This window comes from Anopheles gambiae, chromosome 3 (assembly GCF_943734735.2).
Source record: "Anopheles gambiae chromosome 3, idAnoGambNW_F1_1, whole genome shotgun sequence".
NCBI lineage: Eukaryota > Metazoa > Arthropoda > Insecta > Diptera > Culicidae > Anopheles > Anopheles gambiae.
In genome coordinates, this window is record NC_064602.1 from 16541998 (window position 1) to 16564721 (window position 22724).

The 22724-nt window shown below is 43.0% G+C and overlaps 1 protein-coding gene across 7 annotated transcripts in view; it reads left to right on the top strand.

Annotated features, from left to right (window-relative positions):
- The window catches only part of LOC4578049 (discoidin domain-containing receptor tyrosine kinase B), a 253601-nt gene that overhangs the window by 144823 nt on the left and 86054 nt on the right, over positions 1 to 22724 (top strand). For all 7 annotated transcript variants that reach the window (XR_009765848.1, XR_009765849.1, XM_061655110.1 and 4 more), the window contains one exon: positions 22084 to 22315. Coding sequence is in view for 5 of the 7 variants with exons in the window: in XM_061655110.1 (XP_061511094.1) it covers positions 22084 to 22315 (232 nt within the window). In the remaining 2 variants the exon portion in view is untranslated. The remainder of the gene's footprint in view (positions 1 to 22083; positions 22316 to 22724) is intronic.

Genomic DNA, 22724 nt, shown 5'->3' on the forward strand with positions numbered 1-22724 from the left:
CTTGTTTAATATTTATATAACCTTTCCGGAAGTTACATACATGAAATGTTCAATTTATGATTCACTTTTGTATTTTCTATTAAATACTTAAAATGCAGAAGCAATTATCATATTTCAGAACTTTATTATAAAGTTCATTCCATTAAACCCACATTAACCATTGTGCTGGGCATCATCATACCTGATGCTCGTCACCAAACCGGCATACACATTGCATCAAGCAATACATTCGCACAAATCACCACCCCCCATCAGCCGATTGACCAACCTGAATGGTAAAATTCCTCGGAAAATGATAAACAACCCCAGGCTGGTCACTTTTATTTCCATGCCGCCAAGGACTAATGGAAGAAATATGCTCTTTTCCGGAATTAATGCTCCATCATTTGCCGTTTGGCTTGTTTGCTCTTCCCCTGCACCCTTCCACCGCTGTGCATTTCTTTTTTTTGGTTTTGTTGTTGTTGTTGTGCGATGTGAGACGCACCACCCACACCCGGAATACCATCGCACTGTAACGCACCATTCACCTGCCAAAGCCCAACATCCTTGACCGTAGCCGTTGGATAAAGCTGGTACCACAGGAGGGTTTTGTTTTTGCTTTCCGCACTGTGGGTCTGTTGTTGTTCGCTCCACACTCCGTTCCGGGGCTTTTGGTCCTCGGGCTTGTGGACGCGGTTTCAATCCCGTGCATCATTTCCGGCTGGTCCGCCAGCGCTACATTAATATTACATTTTCATTTTCAGTAATGACCTCCCATCATCGTTATTGTTGTCGCAGGGATCATTCGGCGAAAATACACCCACACACACACACACACGCATTCACAGGGAGCTCCGTTCCGGGAGAGGCGACATTGTGGTTAACCTTTCGGTCTCCGTTTCCTGTTCGCGGCCGACCGCCATTTTCACTGGAACGCCATTAGTCACTGTGTTGACGCTGGTTGGTCGTCGGTTATTTTTTGTTCGCCATTGCCTTTGTTGCTCCGTTGCTGGACCAGCAGCCAGAGAGCAAACCCTGGGCCAGCAGCAACGTAGCTGAAGGTAGCGGAAGCTTTGCGCGTCGTTGGTCAAATCGGGGGTGTGCTTTTATTTTGAAGTTCCTCTGTTTTTAACTCAATTGTAGCTGTGATTCTGTGGAAAAATGGCACATAATTAGTTGTTCTTTTGTGGGTGTGCGTCCTTCGGCGAAATTGGGAATGAAACTGAATGGGTTATTTTTGTTACAACACAATTCTTATTGTTTGTTATATTCAGAATAACCTGGATTTTGCGGATTTTATAGTTACTTCAGGTTAGGATATTTTATTAAATGCTTTCTTTGTTTTACAATCAACAGTTCAAACAAACTTTCATACCTCTCCATATTTTTAATCATTTCATATCCATCCTCTTAAGAAAAAAACGTGTCCTGGAGAGAACATAAAGCTTTTATTTTAGCTATTTCTTACCTTTGAAGTATTTGCTTAACATAAACATGAATCAAAAAAGCAAAAAGTGAACTCAAATGAAACTGAAATCACATAAGCAGTAAAACGAAGAGTGAAAATAGTGAAATAAAACCGAAAGGTAAACCGCAAAGCTTGTAGAAAGCGGTAGAAAGGAAAACTAAAACAAAGTATTAGTGCCTTTGACTGCTAACACATCGTTGTAAATTCACTGTGAAAGGAGGAAAGAGTGTATAATGGATAAATTAAACAATATAAAAAAGAAAGAAATCACATACAAAATTACTAGGAAAGGTTTTTTTACATACATTTACCTTTCATTTTCCCATTTCTTTGCTCTCTACGATCAATGTCTGCGCGATGGTGAGTGATTCCTGCTGTTGATGGTGATGACAGTGCCGTTTAGCAAAAGGGTGCGCTCTAGGACTGTTAATACGGTTCCACCCACCATGAGTGGAAGCGTCAGAATGGCAACACATGTGTACGTGTGTCCTCTGTATGTGCTCCTTTTGTATAGACCACTTTGTCAACGGTGTTTGTCATTTGGCAGTCTCACCTTTTTACATTGCAAGACCAACAGCACAACCACCTTAGGACGAGAAAATCGTGGGTCATCAAAGCGGAAGTTGCAAAAAAGGACCTTCAATCTCCATTGCTAACAAACGCACACACACACGGACACAAACATGCACGGAAAGTGTGTGTGTTTGTGCCTTATCAAAGGGATGCCGTGATGGGACTCGCCTTCCCGTCGAGCTGTGTCTGCAAAGTGTCCATCATCGAGGGAAAGAAGCAACCAAGCACCACCCCATCTCGAAGTTGAAACTTCCTTCCTCAACGGAGCCATTGAAAACAAAAATGGCCATTCCAGGGCGGTGTACCAGCCAAGTTAAAAATGAATCCAGGAAGTGTAACGCTTCAAACTCAGGCAGGCGGGGGGAGAGCGGGAATGGCCCCCGACATGATGACAAGAGCTGCTCTAAATTGCATCATTGAATATGCGTTCGGTGGCACACGTTCAGGGCTGTGGATGGAGGGCGATAGCAGCGAAAGCGAAAAGAACTGCGTTTATCGGTGGTAGCCTTAGGCGGTGGCCACTGCCAACCAGCACCGGAAGTTGGTAAGATGTTAGCTTAGCTCTTTGGCAAACACACACACACGCTCACGGTCTCCGGGAGTGTGTGTTTTTTCCACCCATTTTCCCTAAAGAAGTTTGTGTGCGTTATCTTTGCCAGCGGCATGATGAGCTGAGACACATTACTTCTTCTTACTTTTTTGTTCGCTCTTCGGCTTCTTCTTTTGGCTTCCCTTCCCAAAAAAAAAACTTCTCAACGGACATTTGGGCGCCTTTTTCAGCGGCAATAACCGTTATACCGTATAAGAGCGCACACCACATTATGCAGTGGGATGTGCTTAAGGGATGTGGAGCGGTTCGGAGCGGAGCGGTTCTACCCCAAGGCCGATTGCCAGCCAAGTTTTTCTTGCCAGGCAGAGGCCAAGGTGTGTTCATAAAACTGCCGAGATGGCACCGACATTATGACAGCGCCCCGGCCGAGGGCCGACGGGTGGGGAACGCATGTGGTTGTGATAAGTGAAAAAGAATTTGTAATAAATTAGAGCAAATGTCTGTTTACCTTTCGGGGCGGTCGGTTTTACGGGGGAGGGGTGCTTTTTTCAGAGGAAAAGACAAATATTTTTGCAGAAAATGCTGAGCCGGGCACGTTTTAAAGGGAATAAGAAACTAAAGGCATTGCATAAATATGACTTTTTGGGGTGAATTTGATACTGAGAGAAGTAGAAACATGTCAAGGACGTAACGTATTCCAAATGCATGTAAAATTCTTCAAAAATATTTGGATTTTCTGTGAAAAGAAAGTATCGAAAAATAAAACTCTCCCCGATGAGACATTATCCTTGGCGCATATTGATTCCTCCCTCAAGCGGTAAAACACACGCGCACGCGACTTTAAAAAGAGCACTTTATTTTATCGCTAACCGTTCCCTGTTTTTAAATACCTTTACACACCGAGTCCCGCGAGTCGTGTGTTGCCCCGATTGTGTCGCCGAACAACGTAACAAGGTATGGAATTTTCCTTTCCCCTTCCCTTCCCATCCCCACCCCAGAACCATAAATTGCCGACACATTGTCTGGTGTCGTTTTACACATTTTAAGCTGCTGCTGCTGCCAGACATGCTGCCCTCACCATTATTAACATTCCCCCAATGGGCCAAATTTGCGTGTACTTTTGAGGCCATTTTTTTTTCTTCTTATTGCCAGCCTTGTTGGCATCTAGCCGGGTGATGCTCAAGTTTCAAAAAGGGATGATACGTCGCGTTTTTTCCTCCATTCAGTCTCTCAAGCAACTTCCGTTTCCCATCACACGGCGCCCCTCCCCAGTGTCGGGAGTGACGAAATTCGTTCGAGCGTTTCAAAATGCTTTTTTAAGTTAAAAATGTCAATAAGTTCCGATGAAAAATGTGCCTCTCGTTGCCCCCTCCCCACCTACTTTCCGCCGCTAAACTCAGCTCGCTATCGAGAGTGCACGTGGGCGCCTGAGCTAATAAAAGCCATTCACGATAAGAAGGAAACGCTGCCCGCTCTTGTGCTTCTTCCGCTTTTCCTTCCCGCCCCGGGGTTTGGCACACTGCACCCACGTGCACCCCGTGTATTTGCCGTGCCGTTGGCCAATTTTCCCCCGAGAGTTTCGCTTCGCCGGATGAAAGTGAATGGGCTGAAAGGAGAATAGCGATAGAGCTAAGCAGAGGAGCAAAAGGAAAGGAAGCATCAAGGATGGGTCGTCCGTCAGACGACCGTGCCCGCCGTCACTCTGGAGGCTGGAAAAAAGGCCGGGCCTGGACCACTTCCTGTCCCGTTTTTTTGTGTGTGCTCAGTCCTGAACTTCCTGTGCATTCACCGTGCGTTTTTCTTTCACGCTCTGTTCGAGAAGGAGCCAGCAGAAGGAGGAAAAAACCCTCCCACTCCTAGTTTACGATGCGCCTGTGAGTATGCAGCAGCAAAATAGGGAAACTATAAGGCGACTGGATGACACATTCCCTCACATGGCAGCATCGCCGCACACTGAAGCGTGAAAGGATCAGAGCTAGTTTGTGCAAAGGCAGCTAGTGTGCCCCGTAGTGGTTATATTTACATCCTTCGGCATGTTCCTTCCCGGCAGGAGTGGTTTGCCAGCTATAAGGAGATGAGATCATTTATTTATCAGGGCATGAAAGTTCTTTAGCTTTCCCTCGTGTCGTGTCGAGGGGTTGAAGATGAAACATCCCTCCCCGTTAACAGGGATCGTAAACTGGGTGGCGAGACACCGCACCGGTCTTTCGCTACGGGGCGCAAGAGTCTGCTGATAAGGGTGAGAATATTCAATATTGACTATTTTGTACGAAAACGAACTTCTTGCGGCGCTGGAGTGGACTGGGAGTTGATATTTACCTCTATCTATCGCTTCACCTTCCTACCATACTTCCAGCGAATTCCTTGGAGAAAGCAAATGGATACCCCTCTAACCCTCCGTTGCTTGAACTTTCTTCTTTTCGTTCTTGTTCTCTCTTCAAAAAAAAAAAAAAGGTTGAATAAATTGTGACATTGAGTGGGAAATTTGTACGATAAACCATCGAGACTGATTCGTCCCCGTCCCGACTTCAGGTGGCTGCTCCCGTTCGATAGGGCATCAAACCTATGTGTGTGTTTTTTTGGTTTTCGATTTTTCATCCCAATTCAATCTGTCTCTGTCTGTCCGTGGGTAGGCGAGGGGTATGAAAAATCGAACGAAAACGAATGGAGGTAAAGCCGTGTGTTTATCTTGCCACTTGGCACCTTTTTTTTCTCCAGCCAAGTCACCGCAGTCGGTGATAATGACGCGCACTATCAGCGGAAGGTCACGTGTCACCGTCATCATAAAACAGGCGCACTGCTTTATGTGGGATTTATAAATAGACTGATTTGTATGTGTTGATGGTGGTGGTGGTTCGTTAGGATGCAAATTTTTCCCCTTCGAGCTCAACATAGCATATGCCTCCACGCATGCAGCACGTACGGCTGTGGGTTGATAGTGTTGATCGACATACATCGGCAGGTACCGTACAGTCACGTACTGTTATTGTGCTTTTTTAATAAACTTTGTGGGAGTTGTGTTGATTTTTATATTGTGTCTGCAAGGACTGTATATCAGGCGCAATGTTTGTGCAACGTGCATTGCATACATGCGCAAATTATAACCGAAATTATTAATTTTTCATCAAGATGTTCTAGGGTTTTCCCAGGACCTTGTGGCAAAAGTTGAAACTTGTCAATTGGACGTTATTGATCCTTTCATGTTCCTGTAAAATTTTGTATAAGTTGCTTTAATTGTATACAATTGAAACCATTCAATTGTTGATTTTGTTGGTTAAGCTGTTGATTGACGTTTTGATGATTTTACAAATATGGAATAATCTTACCAATGTTTCATGTACGAATACCGGTTTGATTTCATTCGAATTCGTCTTCTCTTTGGCGTAATGTCCTACGCGGACATGCCGACCTATACAGACTTTCAAGACTTAATATATTACCACGTAGTCGGATAGTCAATCCTTGCTACGGAGAGACGATCCATTCTAGATTTGAACCCATGACGGGCATGTTATTGAGTCGTACGAGTTGACGACTGTACCACGGGACCGCAAAATTCGAATTCATTTGAATTTTTAGTTATAATTAATGAGTTAAATGTGTGTGTGTGTGTGTGTGTGTGTGTGTGTGTGTGTGTGTGTGTGTGTGTGTGTGTGTGTGTGTGTGTGTGTGTGTGTGTGTGTGTGTGTGTGTGTGTGTGTGTGTGTGTGTGTGTGTGTGTGTGTGTGTGTGTGTGTGTGTGTGTGTGTGTGTGTGTGTGTGTGTGTGTGTGTGTGTGTGTGTGTGTGTGTGTGTGTGTGTGTGTGTGTGTGTGTGTGTGTGTGTGTGTGTGTGTGTGTGTGTGTGTGTGTGTGTGTGTGTGTGTGTGTGTGTGTGTGTGTGTGTGTGTGTGTGTGTGTGTGTGTGTGTGTGTGTGTGTGTGTGTGTGTGTGTGTGTGTGTGTGTGTGTGTGTGTGTGTGTGTGTGTGTGTGTGTGTGTGTGTGTGTGTGTGTGTGTGTGTGTGTGTGTGTGTGTGTGTGTGTGTGTGTGTGTGTGTGTGTGTGTGTGTGTGTACCATCTTGTATACATGTCCTGCTGCCTTTCGTTCTCTCTGAATGATGGTTATACTAATGATGATATTGAAAATTGAATTTTATGTTAAAGTAAGTTGTATATTTGGCGCTACTAACACTGAACTTAATGATCAATTCATATTCAAAACGAATCAGAATGAAGTAAATTACACAAACAATAGGAGATACAAGATATACGATGAACAATATTACTTGTACACCAATACAAATCTAAACATATTTCTTATTTCCCTATAAAAAAATATCTTAAGTCTTAGGTAACAGTGAACTCAAGCTGTTTTCTCAGAATTTAAAAAAGAAGAAAACATTTCATTATGTTAATATTTACACTTTTGCCTAGCCAGTGGCTAGTAGTCACGCTCAATACATCTTCAAATCACATTTTCGTAACGTTATGCCCAACACCCCAGCAAGCACAGCATGATTGTCCACGGGCTGCAAGCTGTAAATTAAATTCGTGTCCTGCGCCACCACGTCGTCATGGTTGTACAATTATTCTTTCCACACCTCATTACCGCCATTATGCAAACGCAAACGTCAACAAACGATCCTGCCACCATCGTGGTGACGAAAAACAAAACCAAAAACTGTAAAAAAAAAAAAACACACACAAAAGCCATCCATCCAAAAGCCCGACGGCCACGAATGGCACAGAAAACAAACGTGCCGTCACGACATCCATGCCCCTTCGGGGCGTTTACGGTTCGCTAGAAGAATCCACCAGAGTCTGCCCCCGTGCGTCCTTTTTGTGTGCGTCCCCGGTACGCGACAAAACCTTAAGAAAAACGGATCCTTTTCTGTCGTGAGCAGTAGTCGGTGTTGGTGTGTGTGAGTGTGCGTTTGTTGCCCTTTGGCTGCACTCCAAAATCGTTCCCTGGACCTGGAATTTATTGTAATCGTGTAGCATAATGCTCTGTAGTGGTGTGGTGTCTATCCGTCTGCGAGAACCCGTGTCCCTGCCGGCGAACATTCTTTTCGGCAAACGGTGACCGGGGTCACCCCGGACACCGGCCCAGACCCAGACAACCCAGATCACTCACCAGCGTCAGCACCTTTAAGTGCCTTGGAAGGCATGCGGCCACGGCAAAAGCAAGATGAGTTGCCCCCCCGGGCGTGGCGGCAGAGAGAGAGCTTGCGAGCTTTCAACCCAATTCAAAAGATCTCCCGGCGAAGGCTGTCTACAAATTGATGCTACTCAGCGTTGAGCCACCTCCCTCGCTGACTCCTTCGCCGTTTGGGGATGTTTGTGCAGAATGCTAGTGTCAGAAAGACAAGTGTCATCCGAGTTGGGGAAGCTAAAGTATGGGACAGTATGGTGTGGTGGGATAGTGTATTGTGTGACCACTGCATGTCTAATGGTTCAAGAAGTCGTCTTCGGCTTCCACCCCCAAATAACACCCGTTTTCAGAGCGCAAGAAGATGAAGCGTTCGTCTTATCTTCCCATTTCGATTGGCCAGGCTTTTGGACAACTACAGAAACAAATGTTTCTCACAAGTCGAGGGAAAGAGCTTCATTCCAACCGGCAAGCATTGCCATACTTCATTTCCTCATCCTCTAGCAACGGCCCTCTAGCTTCTGGGTGTTGAAGAGGTCATCTGCAACATACAACCTCCCCCCGCATGATGATGTGTTTGCGAGACGTTTGTTTTTTGTTTTGCCTTCTGCCCCGAAGCTCTCGTCTAGCCGGGGTGCAAAGTTCAACGATTTAATTTTATTGCACTGATTATGCTGTCATTTATTCGAACTTCGTTACGTGAACTTTGCCCAAAAGGGGGAGTGTAGTCGTTACGGGACGGCTCGAGGCTGAACTTTTTGCTTCCATTACAGTTGCAGTGGCTCGAGGGCAAACCGTAGCCCGTAGGCTACGGTCCAAACGCTTCACGTACGCACAACTTTAGTAATTGATTTCTGGGTGACAGCACCGAAGCCTCACAGCACTTCCCCTTGATGCGTTGCACGCCACTGTTGGACGTCGCGAACACCGAACCAAACTCTCCGCTACGGCGGCTCGGGGGCTTATGAATATTCAATTGCAGGGTGCATTAGTTTCTTCCCATTGCCACTGCCCGAATCCCGATTCCTTTTGGCCCGCACGCGGTACCATTGTGATGTTTGTGTACTTAGTCCGTTCTTTGCCCCTTACGGTGGTACAATTGGTGCCTTCCAACCCATTAGCTGCCCATTTGAAGAACTCAACAATCGATTTGCGTTTCGGGCTGCCAAAGCCGTGCCATCCCGACACGTTCTATGAGTTCTTTTTTTTTGGTTTTTGCGAGAATGCTTTTAGTGTTGGCACGCACCGGGAGTGGGTTGGGGTTTGTTTTTGTTCAAATCTATTTTTAAATCCCCGCAAAGCTTTCGGATAGTTTACGCTTTCTTTGTTCGATTTGCATAGACTGTGCTTCAATTAGGAAGCGGAAGCATTTGACAGCAACGGCTGAATCGGAAAAGGAAGGGATACTTAACTTAGCTTAAAGAATTTTGTTTTTTAGTTGGCGAACATGGACGTGCAGAAGGTAAGCTGTTATGTTACAGAATTTGGAAAACAATGCAATTCGATAAGGATTGGAAACAGTTACTATATAGCTATGTCTTAAGATTTTAAAACAGACATGACTCAATCATTGATGGGGTACTCATGTGATCAAATCGTAGACGCGTTAGTTACCAAAGAGACTCTATTTTGACAGTCTTTTATTAGAAGAGACCACCCAAATAGCCAAAATTGCCTAAGCATCTAATTTTGGCGTGCTAAAGATTGCTGCTTGAATTCGCCTTTTGCAGGAGATAAACAGCATCAAAGTATCAGGTGGGTCTTTCAAATAGCGCTTAAGCAGCTTTCTTATGGCAGGTTACCAGGGATAATTTTTTCTTTGCGTTTTATTTTCAAGCAAGGAGTCATCAATGAAATCAACAACACGATGTGTGTTTTTTATGTGATTTTTACGATTTTCAAATAATAATAATAATAAAAATAATAATATCTTATATAACTTGTGCAGCAGCAATGAGATGTTTGACGGCACCAGTCTTTGACACTTTGACAAGAGCCACCTTGTACCGATTTCATGCATTAAAAAGCTTTCATAGTTCCACCAAGCTCGGTACACCTTCTTAAGCCTTTAAGTTACATCGTGAATCATTCACATCAGGCTAACCACCTTCAAGGTTCCAAAGAGTACCAAGTGCTTTTAAAAAATATATCTATTTCTTACAGGGTTTCTCATGATTTATTGGTCAGGTCCCATGATTTTTTTATCGTATCCCATAGATTTTTGGTTCGTTCCCAAGAATTTTGGTTCGTTAATTTATTAGTATTTTACAACTGGATATCAATACAATTAGACCAAAACATTCTAAGAAACGGCCAAAACGTCGTGGGAACGCACCAAAAAAATACGGAAATCCACCAAAAATTGATGGCAACCAACCAATAAATCATGGGAAACCCTGCAATCAGCCACAAAGTACTACATCAAATAATAGAAAAGCAAATCATACAAGAAATCGGTTTTTAACTAAAGATTTTTGGAGAACTATTTAAAAAAATCATTTTGGCACAAACAAGTAGAACGTTACATTGAACCGTTATAAGAAATAATGTGTTTAATTGGAAAATTGTCTAAAATGTAAGAAATTAGGATAAATATAAAAAAAAACAACAAGTGTGAAAGACAGACAAGATACAGAAAAAAAAGAAAGAAACCAAATACAGAAGGGAAAAAAACAACTAAAAGAGAATGTAACAAGTAACATGAAGTAACAAGTAAGATGAACTCACTTGTTCAAATTGTTCCTGATTTAGTATATAAGTAACCGATAAGTAAACGTTTTTCCTTGTACATGTAAATGTAAATTTCACATTCAGTCCGATGAATGTTAACAGAAATCACACAATGACAAGTAAAAAACGTAATACTGTAAATTCATTCTTCAATTTCGTCTTGTATTCTATAATGTTGATCCTTGATTTGGCTACAGATATAATTATTTAAGGAAACAAACTACAGAACAGCTATACTTTTATTGAAAGGACGCACCAAACCTACCAAACTCTGCACACACACATAAATAACACTCTCACTATCAGTTACGTACTTTTGCTGCGGAACCAAAGGACCACACAACAATAAGTCAACATTTTTATTAGAAGCGATACTTCCGCCCCAACCAAAACGAAGCATGGGCTGCGCGTGTGCGTGCCTGCGAATGATTTCCCACCTCCCCCTTGCACGGCACGGCCGGAATGGCAACGCTGGCCATACATCTTCTTTTTATTCCCCATCTACCCAGTGTCGACGAAACAAAAAAAAACACACGACCCTCACTCGCACCATCGCCCCCGAAGAATGAAACAAAAATGGTAAAAGATCAAGGAAACAAATCACTTTGTCGCAATGTTTACTCCCCTCCTTCCCAGCTCAAGTAGGCAGGCGAGTCAGCATGGCAAGGACTAGTTGAGAGAAGGGGGAGAAAGCGAGCGATTCAACGGGCAGTGCAACTCCCCCTGCCCGTAAGCAGAATGAACGGACATCCGGTCAGTGTTTTCCGCTTACCGATCTGGCCGGTGGCCAGACTGGATGGACCCACTCAGCTCGGCGTGGTCGCGCCGCTACTTCTTCATACATATTTATACAGTTATCAAATGAAAGGGACGCTCACGGGACATTAGAGAACTAGCTGTATGTGTTGTGAGCTATAATAGTTTTACGGGAATGTACCCATTCCAATACACACAAACACACAAATAGCCAGTGCCATAAATGGACGGAAAAGCGGAGCGACGCGGCTGCCATGACGAGGGAAAGGAAATTAAACGACATCCATTTTGGGAGTGTTTCGTACTGCTGTGTGTGTGGCCCTGGGCAATGAGTAATATTTGAATGAGCAGAAACGACCATCGGCTAGTCCTAGAACCTCCAGTCCGGCCTCCAAAACACCGATAAGGCAACCAACTACGTGAATGTATGCAACCAGCACAGCAATTCGGCACTCTTGCTTTCACTACCAGGCAACTGTTCTGCTCGACAACCCCAAACGGGTGGAATGAGATGCCCTTCGCCTGCTCCAAAAATTAGCCACGCACACTCGCCTCGGTCGCATGAAACTTCTGGGTAATCGCGGGCACTGGGAGGGTCGGAAGAAAGGCACGGAAATATGGCGAAAGATTAGCGTAATACTGTTTCTCTTAATCATCCGCCGTGGGACGTAATGTAGCGAGATTTCCTCTTTCCTCTTCCCTCCTCACACACACACACACACACACACACACACACACACACACACACACACACGAATCGTGTCCACCATCACCACCTAGGGGAAGGAAAACCAGATGGGCAAGGGAGAACAAATCCTGCCCTTGCAACGTGTGCCAAATCAAAGAAAAAGCTAAACAAAAAGGCGAGTGCAGATTTTTGGTCGAGTTCGTTGCTTGCGCTGAATTTGCGCTAAGCTGCTTCCGGTGAAAAGCGGAATCCTTCGGGCTTTCCCTCGCAGGCTCCACCGTGGGTTCGGCGGAAAAACAAATCTCCCTCTTTAAGGTAATCCAGTTCGCCGCGGCGAAGGGATTTTATTCCGTCCAATTGGAATTAGTAGCGGAGTGGAAAAGAGCAACAATGGCAGAAAGGGAGGATGGTAAAAGAGAGCGAAAAACTCACCGACGGTCCATTTCTATGGTTTCTATTTTCTTCTTCAGCTTTTTGGCCGGATTGTGTGTCGTTAAAACGGCAAACGGCTGGCCAGAAAGAGAAAATGCCACTCGATCGGCGGGTGGCCTATGAACGCTGTGCGTAAAATCGAACTTCTTCGTCCCAAACAAGCAAGCAAGCAACAGTCATCGCAAGACGACGGTGGCGGCGGTGAAAGAAGAAGAAAAATCGGGCGGAAATACATTAAGAGAAAAGTTCGAACGCGATTCGAATAAATTTCCCAATTCCCCCAATGCTCTCGCCCGGTCTGGAATGGCGTCATAATTTCGGGCTCATTTAACTTGGTACAGATTTTCCCCAAAATGCCATCCGCACATCTGCAGTGGGAAAGCGTGAACGCTCTGCGATATCTCGCGGCAGATAGCAAGGGGACCAGCCAGGGGGGTGCCCGATGCTGTGTGTGTCTATAAAGTTCAAATTTTAATAGCCAGTCAGTTTGTGCGAATGCCCGTTCGTGCATTAACGGGAAACGATAGTCGTGAAAATCGATTCGCATCAATGTCATTGTGGAGGGAGGGTGAGGTTTGCTAAATATGATCTATAAAAATTGTTTATCGGTGCTGCTAGCTCCAGCTTTAAGCTGCGAATGGTTCGTTGTTTGGTTATTTGTGGGTGTGAGTTTTTGGTATCAATGTGATGAGATTTCGTGTGTTTGTTAGATTATTGTATTTGATTGTTGTTGTGTCGTCCATTCACAAAAACGTGGCTTTATCATGCATTTGTAGAAAAAATATCCGAATACTGAAAAATCGATGTCATACAAGATATTGAACTGCATTTTTGAGAAAGAAGACGCACCGAGTTGATGGACTGAGTTAAATAAATCGCATTAGACACAATAAAATAACTTTGATACATTAATAAGTTGACATAATTGGAATAAATAATTGCCTAGCTACGTGGATAATTGTTAACTACGTTTTAGCAAGTATTTTCAATATATTTAGACTCAAGTTAAATAGCTTTTACTATTTAAAAAAATAAATAAAAATAAGTAAATATTTCATGACAACTTTACAAGCAATTTGTGCTTTCATTCGCTTTCATTCCTAAGTACTATTAGATCTTAAGTGTTGTGTAATTCAGTTCCTAATTCCTAAGTACTATTAGGTCTTAAGTGTTGTGTTATGCTATTCAGTGTTATGCTCATCAGTAAAATGTTTTATCTTGCTGTTATTCGGGATATCAATGTAACTAAAGTTTATTAAACCGAGGCGGACATTTTGGCTTTTCTTCAAAATTGTCTTCAAACGAAAGGTTCAAAAAACGGTTATCTGCAGTGCAAAAACTACCTTTGAAATCCAAAACTAAGTTTAACAAATTGCAAAATCTGTGCTTCAAGAAAACATGCTTAGAGTTGCAAATTCCTATCACCAATTCGTTCCATAATGTTATCATAGCGGCTTTGTTTACTTAAGGCATCTCTTAAGACCTATTCAAGTCTTAAATCTTAGTTTATTTAGTATAGATCTTCTTCTTCTATTTGACGTAACGTACTACGCGGACATCCCGGCCTATACAGGCTTTCGAGACTTAATTCATTACCACGCAGGCGGATAGTAAGTCCTTGCTACGGGGGGGGGGGGGGGGGGGGGGTCCAGTATTGAATTGAACCCATGGCAAGGCATGTTTTTGGGCTGGGCATGTCGTTCGAATTGACGACTGTACCACGGGACCGCCCCGTCAATATATTCCTCCCAATGTCAATAGATAAAGCATCCAAAAAGACATTCGGTGGTTGTACGAAGAATCAAACTGCTTCTATTAACCCGGTAATGCTCACATATTTCTTTTGCGTTGAAAAAAAACTAAGCAATACATTCCTCCCAAATCTTCATTTCTGAACCGCTATCGCGTTTTAAAGCTAGAGCTTAACAAATAGTGAAGGTGTTGTAAATGCTATTGTTATTTGTGCTTATCAAACGACTGCTTTAACCGTTGCTCGTCGTCGTTATAATTTGATTCAGGACATCCAACTATGCTTAAACGTTGTGCCAAACAAATGTTGAGCAAAAATAATTTAACAAATTATTTATACTTGTTCCAAACATTACCAGTGTGTTTCAACACAAAACTAATCCAACGGTTTAATATTTGAAAAAAAAACGACGTAATGTTCCATCTTAAATCAAATCGTTACAAACACTGGTCAAGGAATTTCCAAGATCCAGCGAAAACCCCCCGAGCGAAAACTTCTAACCGTACCCCGCCCGTTAAACAAACGAACCATGGTAATGGCAAAAATCACGGTTCACTTGCTGATTTATTGAGGAAAGTAATCAGAAAATAATCAAAAGTTCTGCCGCATTTCGCATTTCCAACTTCACTACCAGGCGGAAGTGGAGGAGAGCAGGAATGGTGATGACGATTTTTCCACCATCGCCATCGAAAAGGCGACATATTTGTTTGTGTTGAGCCGAGGCCGGTGGGTTCAAGCTTCATGTCGGCTGGCGATGTCGCTGGCAGGAAGTAGTTTTTCTTTCGCTTTTGGGTGCGGTGTGAAGGGAAAAACATTGCGCTGGCTGGGCGATTGGTTGGTTGGTCGGTTGGTTGGTGCCGCCGTCTGGAAAGAGTGCATTTTGGATTGAAAGTAAGGCGAGGGGCATCGGAAGTTGTAAGCGTCGCCGTGGTTCAGTCACAGTAAAATTAATCGTTCCGATCGGTTTCTTTTACGGTGCGATGAATTTTCGCGATTAAGGAAGAGGGACAAGAAACGGAAACAAAACTTCTAACCATGAACTTTGGAGTACAGTTTCGTTTCATTTTGCTTTGTTTCTAGACGGGAGAAAGATACGTTTGAAAAAAATAATAAATCCAATACTATTTTCCACATTTTTTCGGCTCCCACATATGTGTGTTGGCTTACATCAGCATCAATTCGCCACGCAATCTCTATGAGCCATAATCTGGCAGCTGTCGCGTGTCAAACGGCATCGAAAGCTGTCAATAGCACAAAAACCACCATGATCATCCGACAATTCTGCCTCATTCGGCAGCATATTCATTTTTATGCTCTTCCATATCATATCCCCATGCAGAGCCTTTGCTCGCGTGTGCACCTCATTACGGTTTCATGCATCTCTCGGCGCGGTATACTAAAGCAGCAAGGGAAAAAAGGTCACGACAAAAACAAAAGTTTGAAAGATAAACGCAAAAATGCTGATCGGGCACGTTCGGTAGCACGAAACCGCACCGGGCTGAATGGCGACAAATTAAAACATAAAAGAAAACCTTCCCTCACCATCACCAGCCCACCATTTGCAGCATAAAGATTGCAATCGCGACTCTGCAACATTGCACGCGCGCATATTATGTGATGTGATGCCATAAAAGAGCTCCCGGGGTTGGTGGCAAACACAGCACCCACGACACACTATCACCGCTATCAGTAGCGTCCAGTGTGCATTGATCCAGTTTCTTTTCCAATTGGAAGCGCGCTCGGGAAATGTGCTGTGAACGACAAACAGAGCGCGATTGGCCGTTTTCTGTCGGCACTCGCTCCACTTTTTCCGCTTACTTGCCCGAACAGGCGCTTGCTAAACAATGCAATAACGTGTGCTGCTAGCATTATTGTGATGTCGTTTTTTGAGACATTCGGTTTTCAGCTTCACTTTCGCACGTTGTGTGCGAGATAGTAAAGCAGATCCTTACACACATATTCTACGAAGACGTTTATCGCACGTTTCAATCGAAGTGGGTTTTCTCCGCTTCCCAACAAACACACACACGCACACGTTGCAGTGCGAAAATCCATTAGCTGGAATGTTGGCAAATTTCGTTGGGTATGTGCGATAAAGAGGAATTTCTTTTACATTAGAGCGGCAGCAAATGGGGGGGGGGAAACGAAAACATCTGCGATTGGAATGTCTTTGATCAGGACGCGCCAGGGGTTGGTTCACCGTTGGGTTGTATCTTTTAATGCGCTCGATTGATGGAAAAGCGTTCTTTGCTTACGGGTATTTAGCTGCTGGAGTAATGTTTGCTTCTACGAGCAATTCGTTCGATTGCAGGGGTTTTCATGAGCATGCAAACAGTTTCCTTTAGCAATCGATAAGCTTTGTTTAAAGGCCGGGCTACATTGATCGTACTCGCAAGTGTAATTTCGATTTTCACTAGCGCATCTGGCGGCGGCTGACCGAAGCATTTTGCTAAACAATGTGGAGCCGCTCCAGAAAATATGTTATTTTTCTATGTTTTTTATTTTAACTGGACTGAAAAAGCTTTGTAATTGATAGACAAACATATTGTGCAAGTATTTCAGCCGTTTTCCCATAAAAAACGGTGTAAAAACTAATTAATTTTGAGATCCAACACGACCATTCCCCCAACGACCAAAGAAAGCTTCCACCAGCCGCCGCCAGATGCGCTAGTGAAAATCAAAATTACGCTTGCGAGTACGATCAATGTAGCCCGGCCTTAAGGCATCGAGGGAATGGTCGTGCCGGATCTCAAAATTAAGTAGTTTTTCCATCGTTTTTTGTCATGAAAATGGATGCAATGCGTGCAAGACATGTGCGTCTACCTTTAACAAAACTTTTCTCGTCCAAATTAAGTTAAAAACATGGAAAAAATACATATTTTCTGAAGCGGCTCTAAATTGTTTGGAAAAATGCTTCGGTCAGCCGCCGCCAGGTGCGCTAGTGAAAATCAAAATTACACCAGAGAGTACGATCAATGTAGCCCGGCCTTTAATGTCTTTTATCTCATATTAAGTGGAACTAGTAGTCGGTTGCTTAGTGACTGCTAGATGTCATTTTTTGTTCAAAGGCCGGGCTACATTGACCGTACTCGCAGGTGTAATTTCGATTTTCACTAGCGCATCTGGCGGCGGCTGGTGGAAGCTTTTTCGGTCATCGAGGGAATGGTCGTGCCGAAATTCAAATTTGAGTAATTTTTCTCCGTTTTTTATGCGAAAAGGGCTGAAATACTTGCACAACATATGTATCTATAGGCCGGGCTACATTGATCGTACTCCTGAGTGTAATTTTTGTGAACGCGTACGCCATCTAGCGGCGGCGGGTCGAAGCTAGAGGCTGGTATAATTTATCTGTCAAAAAGTGTTTTGGGTCGAGGAGGCTATAATTTTACCCAATGATGGAAAGATGTTGGAAGATGGGGAAAAATGTTGCCTAGCGCTTTGTATGAATGACGATTTATCCACCAACAACAATTAACGGCCTATTTTGTTGCAATTTATGGACGTTTATAAACATTTCATACGGCATACAAGTAGCCTGCTCGAAACTTGATGAGACACCAAGTATGAATAATTTTGACACATAAATTATACCGACATCTAGCTTGCGCTGGTCGTCGCCAGATGCGCTAGTGAATATAAAAATTACGCCACGGAGTACGATCAATGTAGCCCGGCCTTATCAATTACAAAGCTTTTCCAGTCCAGTTAAAGTAAAAAACATGGAAAAATAAAGGCCGGGCTACATTGATCGTACTTTCTGGCGTAATTTTGATTTTCACTAGCGCATCTGGCGGCGGCTGACCGAAGCATTTTGCCAAACAATTTGGAGTCGCTCCAGAAAATACGTTAATTTTCCATGTTTTTTACTTAAATCGGAGGAGAAAAGTTTTGTAAAACGTAGATACACATGTCTTGCACGGATTGCATCCATTTTTGCAATGGAAAACGATGGAAAAACTACTAAATTTTGAGATCCGGCAGGTCCATTCCCTCGATGACCAAAAAAAGCTTCCACCAGCCGCCGCCAGATGCGCTAGTGAAAATCAAAATTACGCTTGCGAGTACGATCAATGTAGCCCGGCCTTTACGTATTTTCTGGAGCGACTCCAAATTGTTTGGAAAAATGCTTCGGTCAGCCGCCGCTGGATGCGCTAGTGAAGATCGAAATTACACTTGCGAGTACGATTAATGTAGCCCGGCCTTAATATGTTGGTTTATGTATTATTTATTTAAAGATGAAATCAAGCTGCAGAAACTCCATTTTTAATGTAAAATTTAGTTTAATTAAACTCTAAGAAATTAATTTAAAAGTGATATTCAACGTAATTTTTGTCATTTTTTTATATTTAAATATAAGTACCTACAGAAATAAGAAATACAGACAAATAAGATATTAAGCTCTATTTTTAGTAAAAACTTTTTTTTTTATTTTTATAAGTTTTTGTAATTTAGTATAGTTTTTTTAAAATTTTAGTAATTTTATTTTTTTAATTAAAATGTCAATTTCTTAAGTTTTAATAGGTTTGAATCGCAGAAAAGTAAAAAAGTAATGTATTGTTCGAACAAATTGTATTTTATCAATTTTCTTTATACAATTTGTGGGCTTTTCTTTCAAAAAATCTGTTTTCCAACGCACTGCATAAAAGAAAATGTAATTAATTGATTAGTTTAATTATGCAAACCATTCTGATTAAGATCCCAAAAGTTTTCAGCTATCTCTCTCCATGGTTGTTTCTGTTGCCAATAAAAGCCAACTTTTATTAACACCGTTGATACCTGAGAATGATGATAAATTAAAATTGTACTAACGTATTGCCAGCGGGAGATGTGTAAATGTGTGTTTGTGTGCGTAAGTCCCTGTCCCGTCAACGGCCTTACTGTATACGTTTATGAATAATTGAAAAATTATTGAACCGTAAAAGGTTGCACCAGCAAACCTCCCACCCGAAGGGAGGAAACAAACAGCCATTCGGCGAAAAGAAAGTTTGCTCCGTTTTTCTTCACAAACAACCACCAACCATTGTCAAAAGTCGCGTAAATCGTTGAACCACCCGGCCCAGAAGTACCCACATGCCGATGGGAAAAGGGCTGATTTCCCTTTTCACAGCCCCCCCAAGGTATGGGGTGACCGAACGATTTTTCCCATTTCGTTGAATATTTTGTTTTCCTTTTCGGAGGGGTTTTTTATTTTTGTAACTTTTAAACAAAAAGGCACAAGGTGTAAAATCGGTTAAGGAACAATGTTTTGTGTATGCGTTGGTTTTTCGCTGTTCCGTCTGTCACGATGTTTTCCTTCCCTGTGTACACTCGCCTCCCGTTGCTTTACCTGGTTATGCTGGCGACGGCAAAACCAACGTGCATAAATTGTGCGCAAACTTTTGCCATCTTGTGAGTATGATTGTGTGTGCGTTTGTATGTGTTCTTATTCCGGGATTCGCGCCCGTAAGAAGAAACGGTTGCGCGGGGGAGCCGTTTGAGCGTGTGTTTTTCCATTTTCCGGTATTGTCAAGCTCTCCCTGCAAACCGGTACCCGGCAGGCCCTGCCAATGCTGCCACTTTTCCGTGAGTTTTTCCCGATTTTTACGGAGTGTTGCCGCTGCCGGTCGTGCATTATAGAAAAGCCGAAACGGAAAAATGGTTTCAATAAACATTTCCCACGAATGGGCCCGCGCGAGGCTTGGGCACGGGCGGTGATGATGAAAATACATGTATATGGCCCCTCTCGCTCTCTCTCGCTCTCTGTTGTGTTCTTCTCCGCGGCCTTTGTGCGTTCAATCAAGCCACCATGACTGTCGCCACGACACTGGAAAAGTTTGTTTCGCATAATAGCGTATAGCACGCCGCCCGGGGTGGCTGAGCGCGCAAGGCCAAGAAAGCAAGTGAACAGGTAAAAGCGTTCCCTCTGCCACACCGCCACAACTTTTCCAGCGAGACAATTCACTCACAACAACGTGCCTTACGGGGCTTTTGTTTTTGCATTGCTGGCCGTGTCTTTCTACCAATTCCTTTGCGCGCAAAAAACACACACACCACGCCCCAGTATTAATCGGAAAGTGCCACAAACTTTCGGTAGGCACCAAACTTGTTGCCAACTTTGTTTTACCTGGCGGGAAAGTAATTATTGTTGTAAGCATCGGGCATATAAATTTGTGCACATTAAAGCACACGGCAGAGCGAGATCAACTCTCAACGCTGCTTGTGTGTGGCAGAGTGTGGCAAACAAATTTTCCCGTCGAACGCGTGTCGTCTGTTTTCCGGATCAGCTGCACCACGAGCAGGGTTGTTGGGATTTTCTTCCCTACTGCTCACTAGGCGCGGTTTGTCCTGGCTCTATCCTGCCTGCCACCGCTTGCGGCATTCGATTTTCAGGTGCGATAACTTTTTCCTCCCCCCAGCTTGGCTTGGCTTTCATTTTGTTTCTGCTTCCTTAAATCACACCACACCGTGACTGGAAAAGCCTACCGAACGAAGGGAAAAAGGTGGTGGCTGGCTTAAAGTGCAAAAAAGAAAGTTTTTCCCGAGAAAAAGGACGATAAATTTTGGGCATGATTGTGAGAAGCCGGATCGAACCATAAGGTTGCCACCCCGGTGGGAGGCCCGCGCTCAAAGTCTCCTCGAAGAAAAACACATTCCCTTGAAGCAGCAGCAGCAGCAGCGGGAGACATTCCCACACAATTGACGACATGATATTGCTTGGCCATTGCTTTAGATGGTGCGCACACCACTCTTAGACACACTTTTTCAACTGTTTTCGATTACGAATTAAGCTTCGTGTACGACGGGCGGCCGTCAGCGGGGTGTCTCTACCGACATGCCTCGACGCAACGGATCTCAGCGGTAGACAGAACAATTTGTGCTCACGCTGTTGAATGTCAAACCGGGAGAGGCAGTTTTATGAACTTGAAAAATAATCGCAATCATAATAGATTGTTGCTCTGCAGTGCTGTGTACGTTTTTGCTTATCGTGACAAATGATAACGACGATGTTTTCTGCAAATAAATGGCTACGCTGTACATCGATGAGGTGTCAATGTGGTTGACAATTCATTCTGATTGGTTGCGTTTAGCAAATTGAGCTTTTGTGTTGGTTGATTTGTAATATTAATTATATTAAAAAGCATGAAATAAATTTATTAATATTTTAATTGAAAGTCTTCATAATTAATTTTGAACTCTCAATCTACAACAACTTTTTTAATATGATTATCTATAAACTATTTCAGCTGTTGTATACATCAACCACAAAATCTACACATTAAATTTCATTAATTTCCTGTCTATTGCTCTTCCCAAATACGTCATAGCGTTGTAGTGAAAAAACCCCTATTTTAGCATAACTTTGAAAATATATTCCAATTGTCGTCTCATTGACATCCGTTAGTGCCTATCAAAAGATTTTTCTCTCCTTTATTTTCCTTTCTCATCCAAAAATCGTTCGTGTGAAAGTGTTCGTCACAATAACAATCCAATTTTACTAGGGAGAATATAAAGTGATGCTGAACGAAACAGGTGGATGCTTGAATAATAGCCAATGACGGAACGATATATCATGTTCATACTACATTTTCTTTGTTCATTGTCTTGTTCTTCTGCCTAAAGCACTTTGAAAGCATAACAAGCTTGCGTTTAAAATAAGTGAAACGTAAAAACAAATAGGGAGGAAAAGCGTTTTACTTTTCTTTAAATGCTAAAAAGCTTCACCAAAAACTCCTTTTTGAGATGTTCCAGATAGTAAACAATTGTTTTGTCCCTGCTGAAGAGAAACTGCTACCAAGTTGCGATAAAAGTGTGTTACTTTGTAAAAATTATATAAATATGTGAAAACTCAGGCTTTTGTTTCTGTTTCCAGGAAATTGAAAAATAAAATTTATACGGCGACAACATGTCTATGGTTGTTTTATTGATTTATTTACAACGCTTGTCACACAGATACAGACTAAAATGGTCCTCTTCATCTTTGTAGTCCCATTTTTACTCACGGTCTATTTATAACATTCGTCTTCGTTTTTCTACCCATTTTCTTCGCAGATTAAAAGTGGACAACAATGGAGGCGCCTGGTGTCCAAAGCACATGGTGTCCCGCGGTCTGAAGGAGTATCTGCAGATTGATCTGCTGAAAATGCACGTCATCACGGCGATCAAAACGCAGGGCCGGTTCGGGAAGGGTCAGGGCCGGGAGTACACGGAAGCGTACGCGCTCGAGTACTGGCGACCGGGCTTCACCAAGTGGAAGCGGTGGAAAAACACGCGCGACAATGAGGTAAGATGTTGTTTTGAGCTTTGCTTGTTGAACTTTAAACTTTACTCACGAATGCAACGTATTCAGTGTTTGAAGAGTTTTATAATTTTATTTAAAAATCATCATCTCATTTTCTTTTATTACTATCAACCCTTTTTCTTCAATTAGGGCAGAAGACTTTCTTTTGCTTTCAAAGTCCACATACACATGCATATAAAAAAAACCCTTTGCTTGCATTTTTAAACCACAAAACTGTGGTACATAATCATTCCGCAATGAATATATGCAATGAATGAGCATGAAGCATATAAAAAAGCGGAATGTTTCCCCCTCGACGATAAGGGCCACAGGCGCAAGGGTTGGGTCTGCGTTTTGGTCGGCATCCGTTATGCATCTGGTGCTGTGCAGGGCAACTCATTTGAAATTGTAT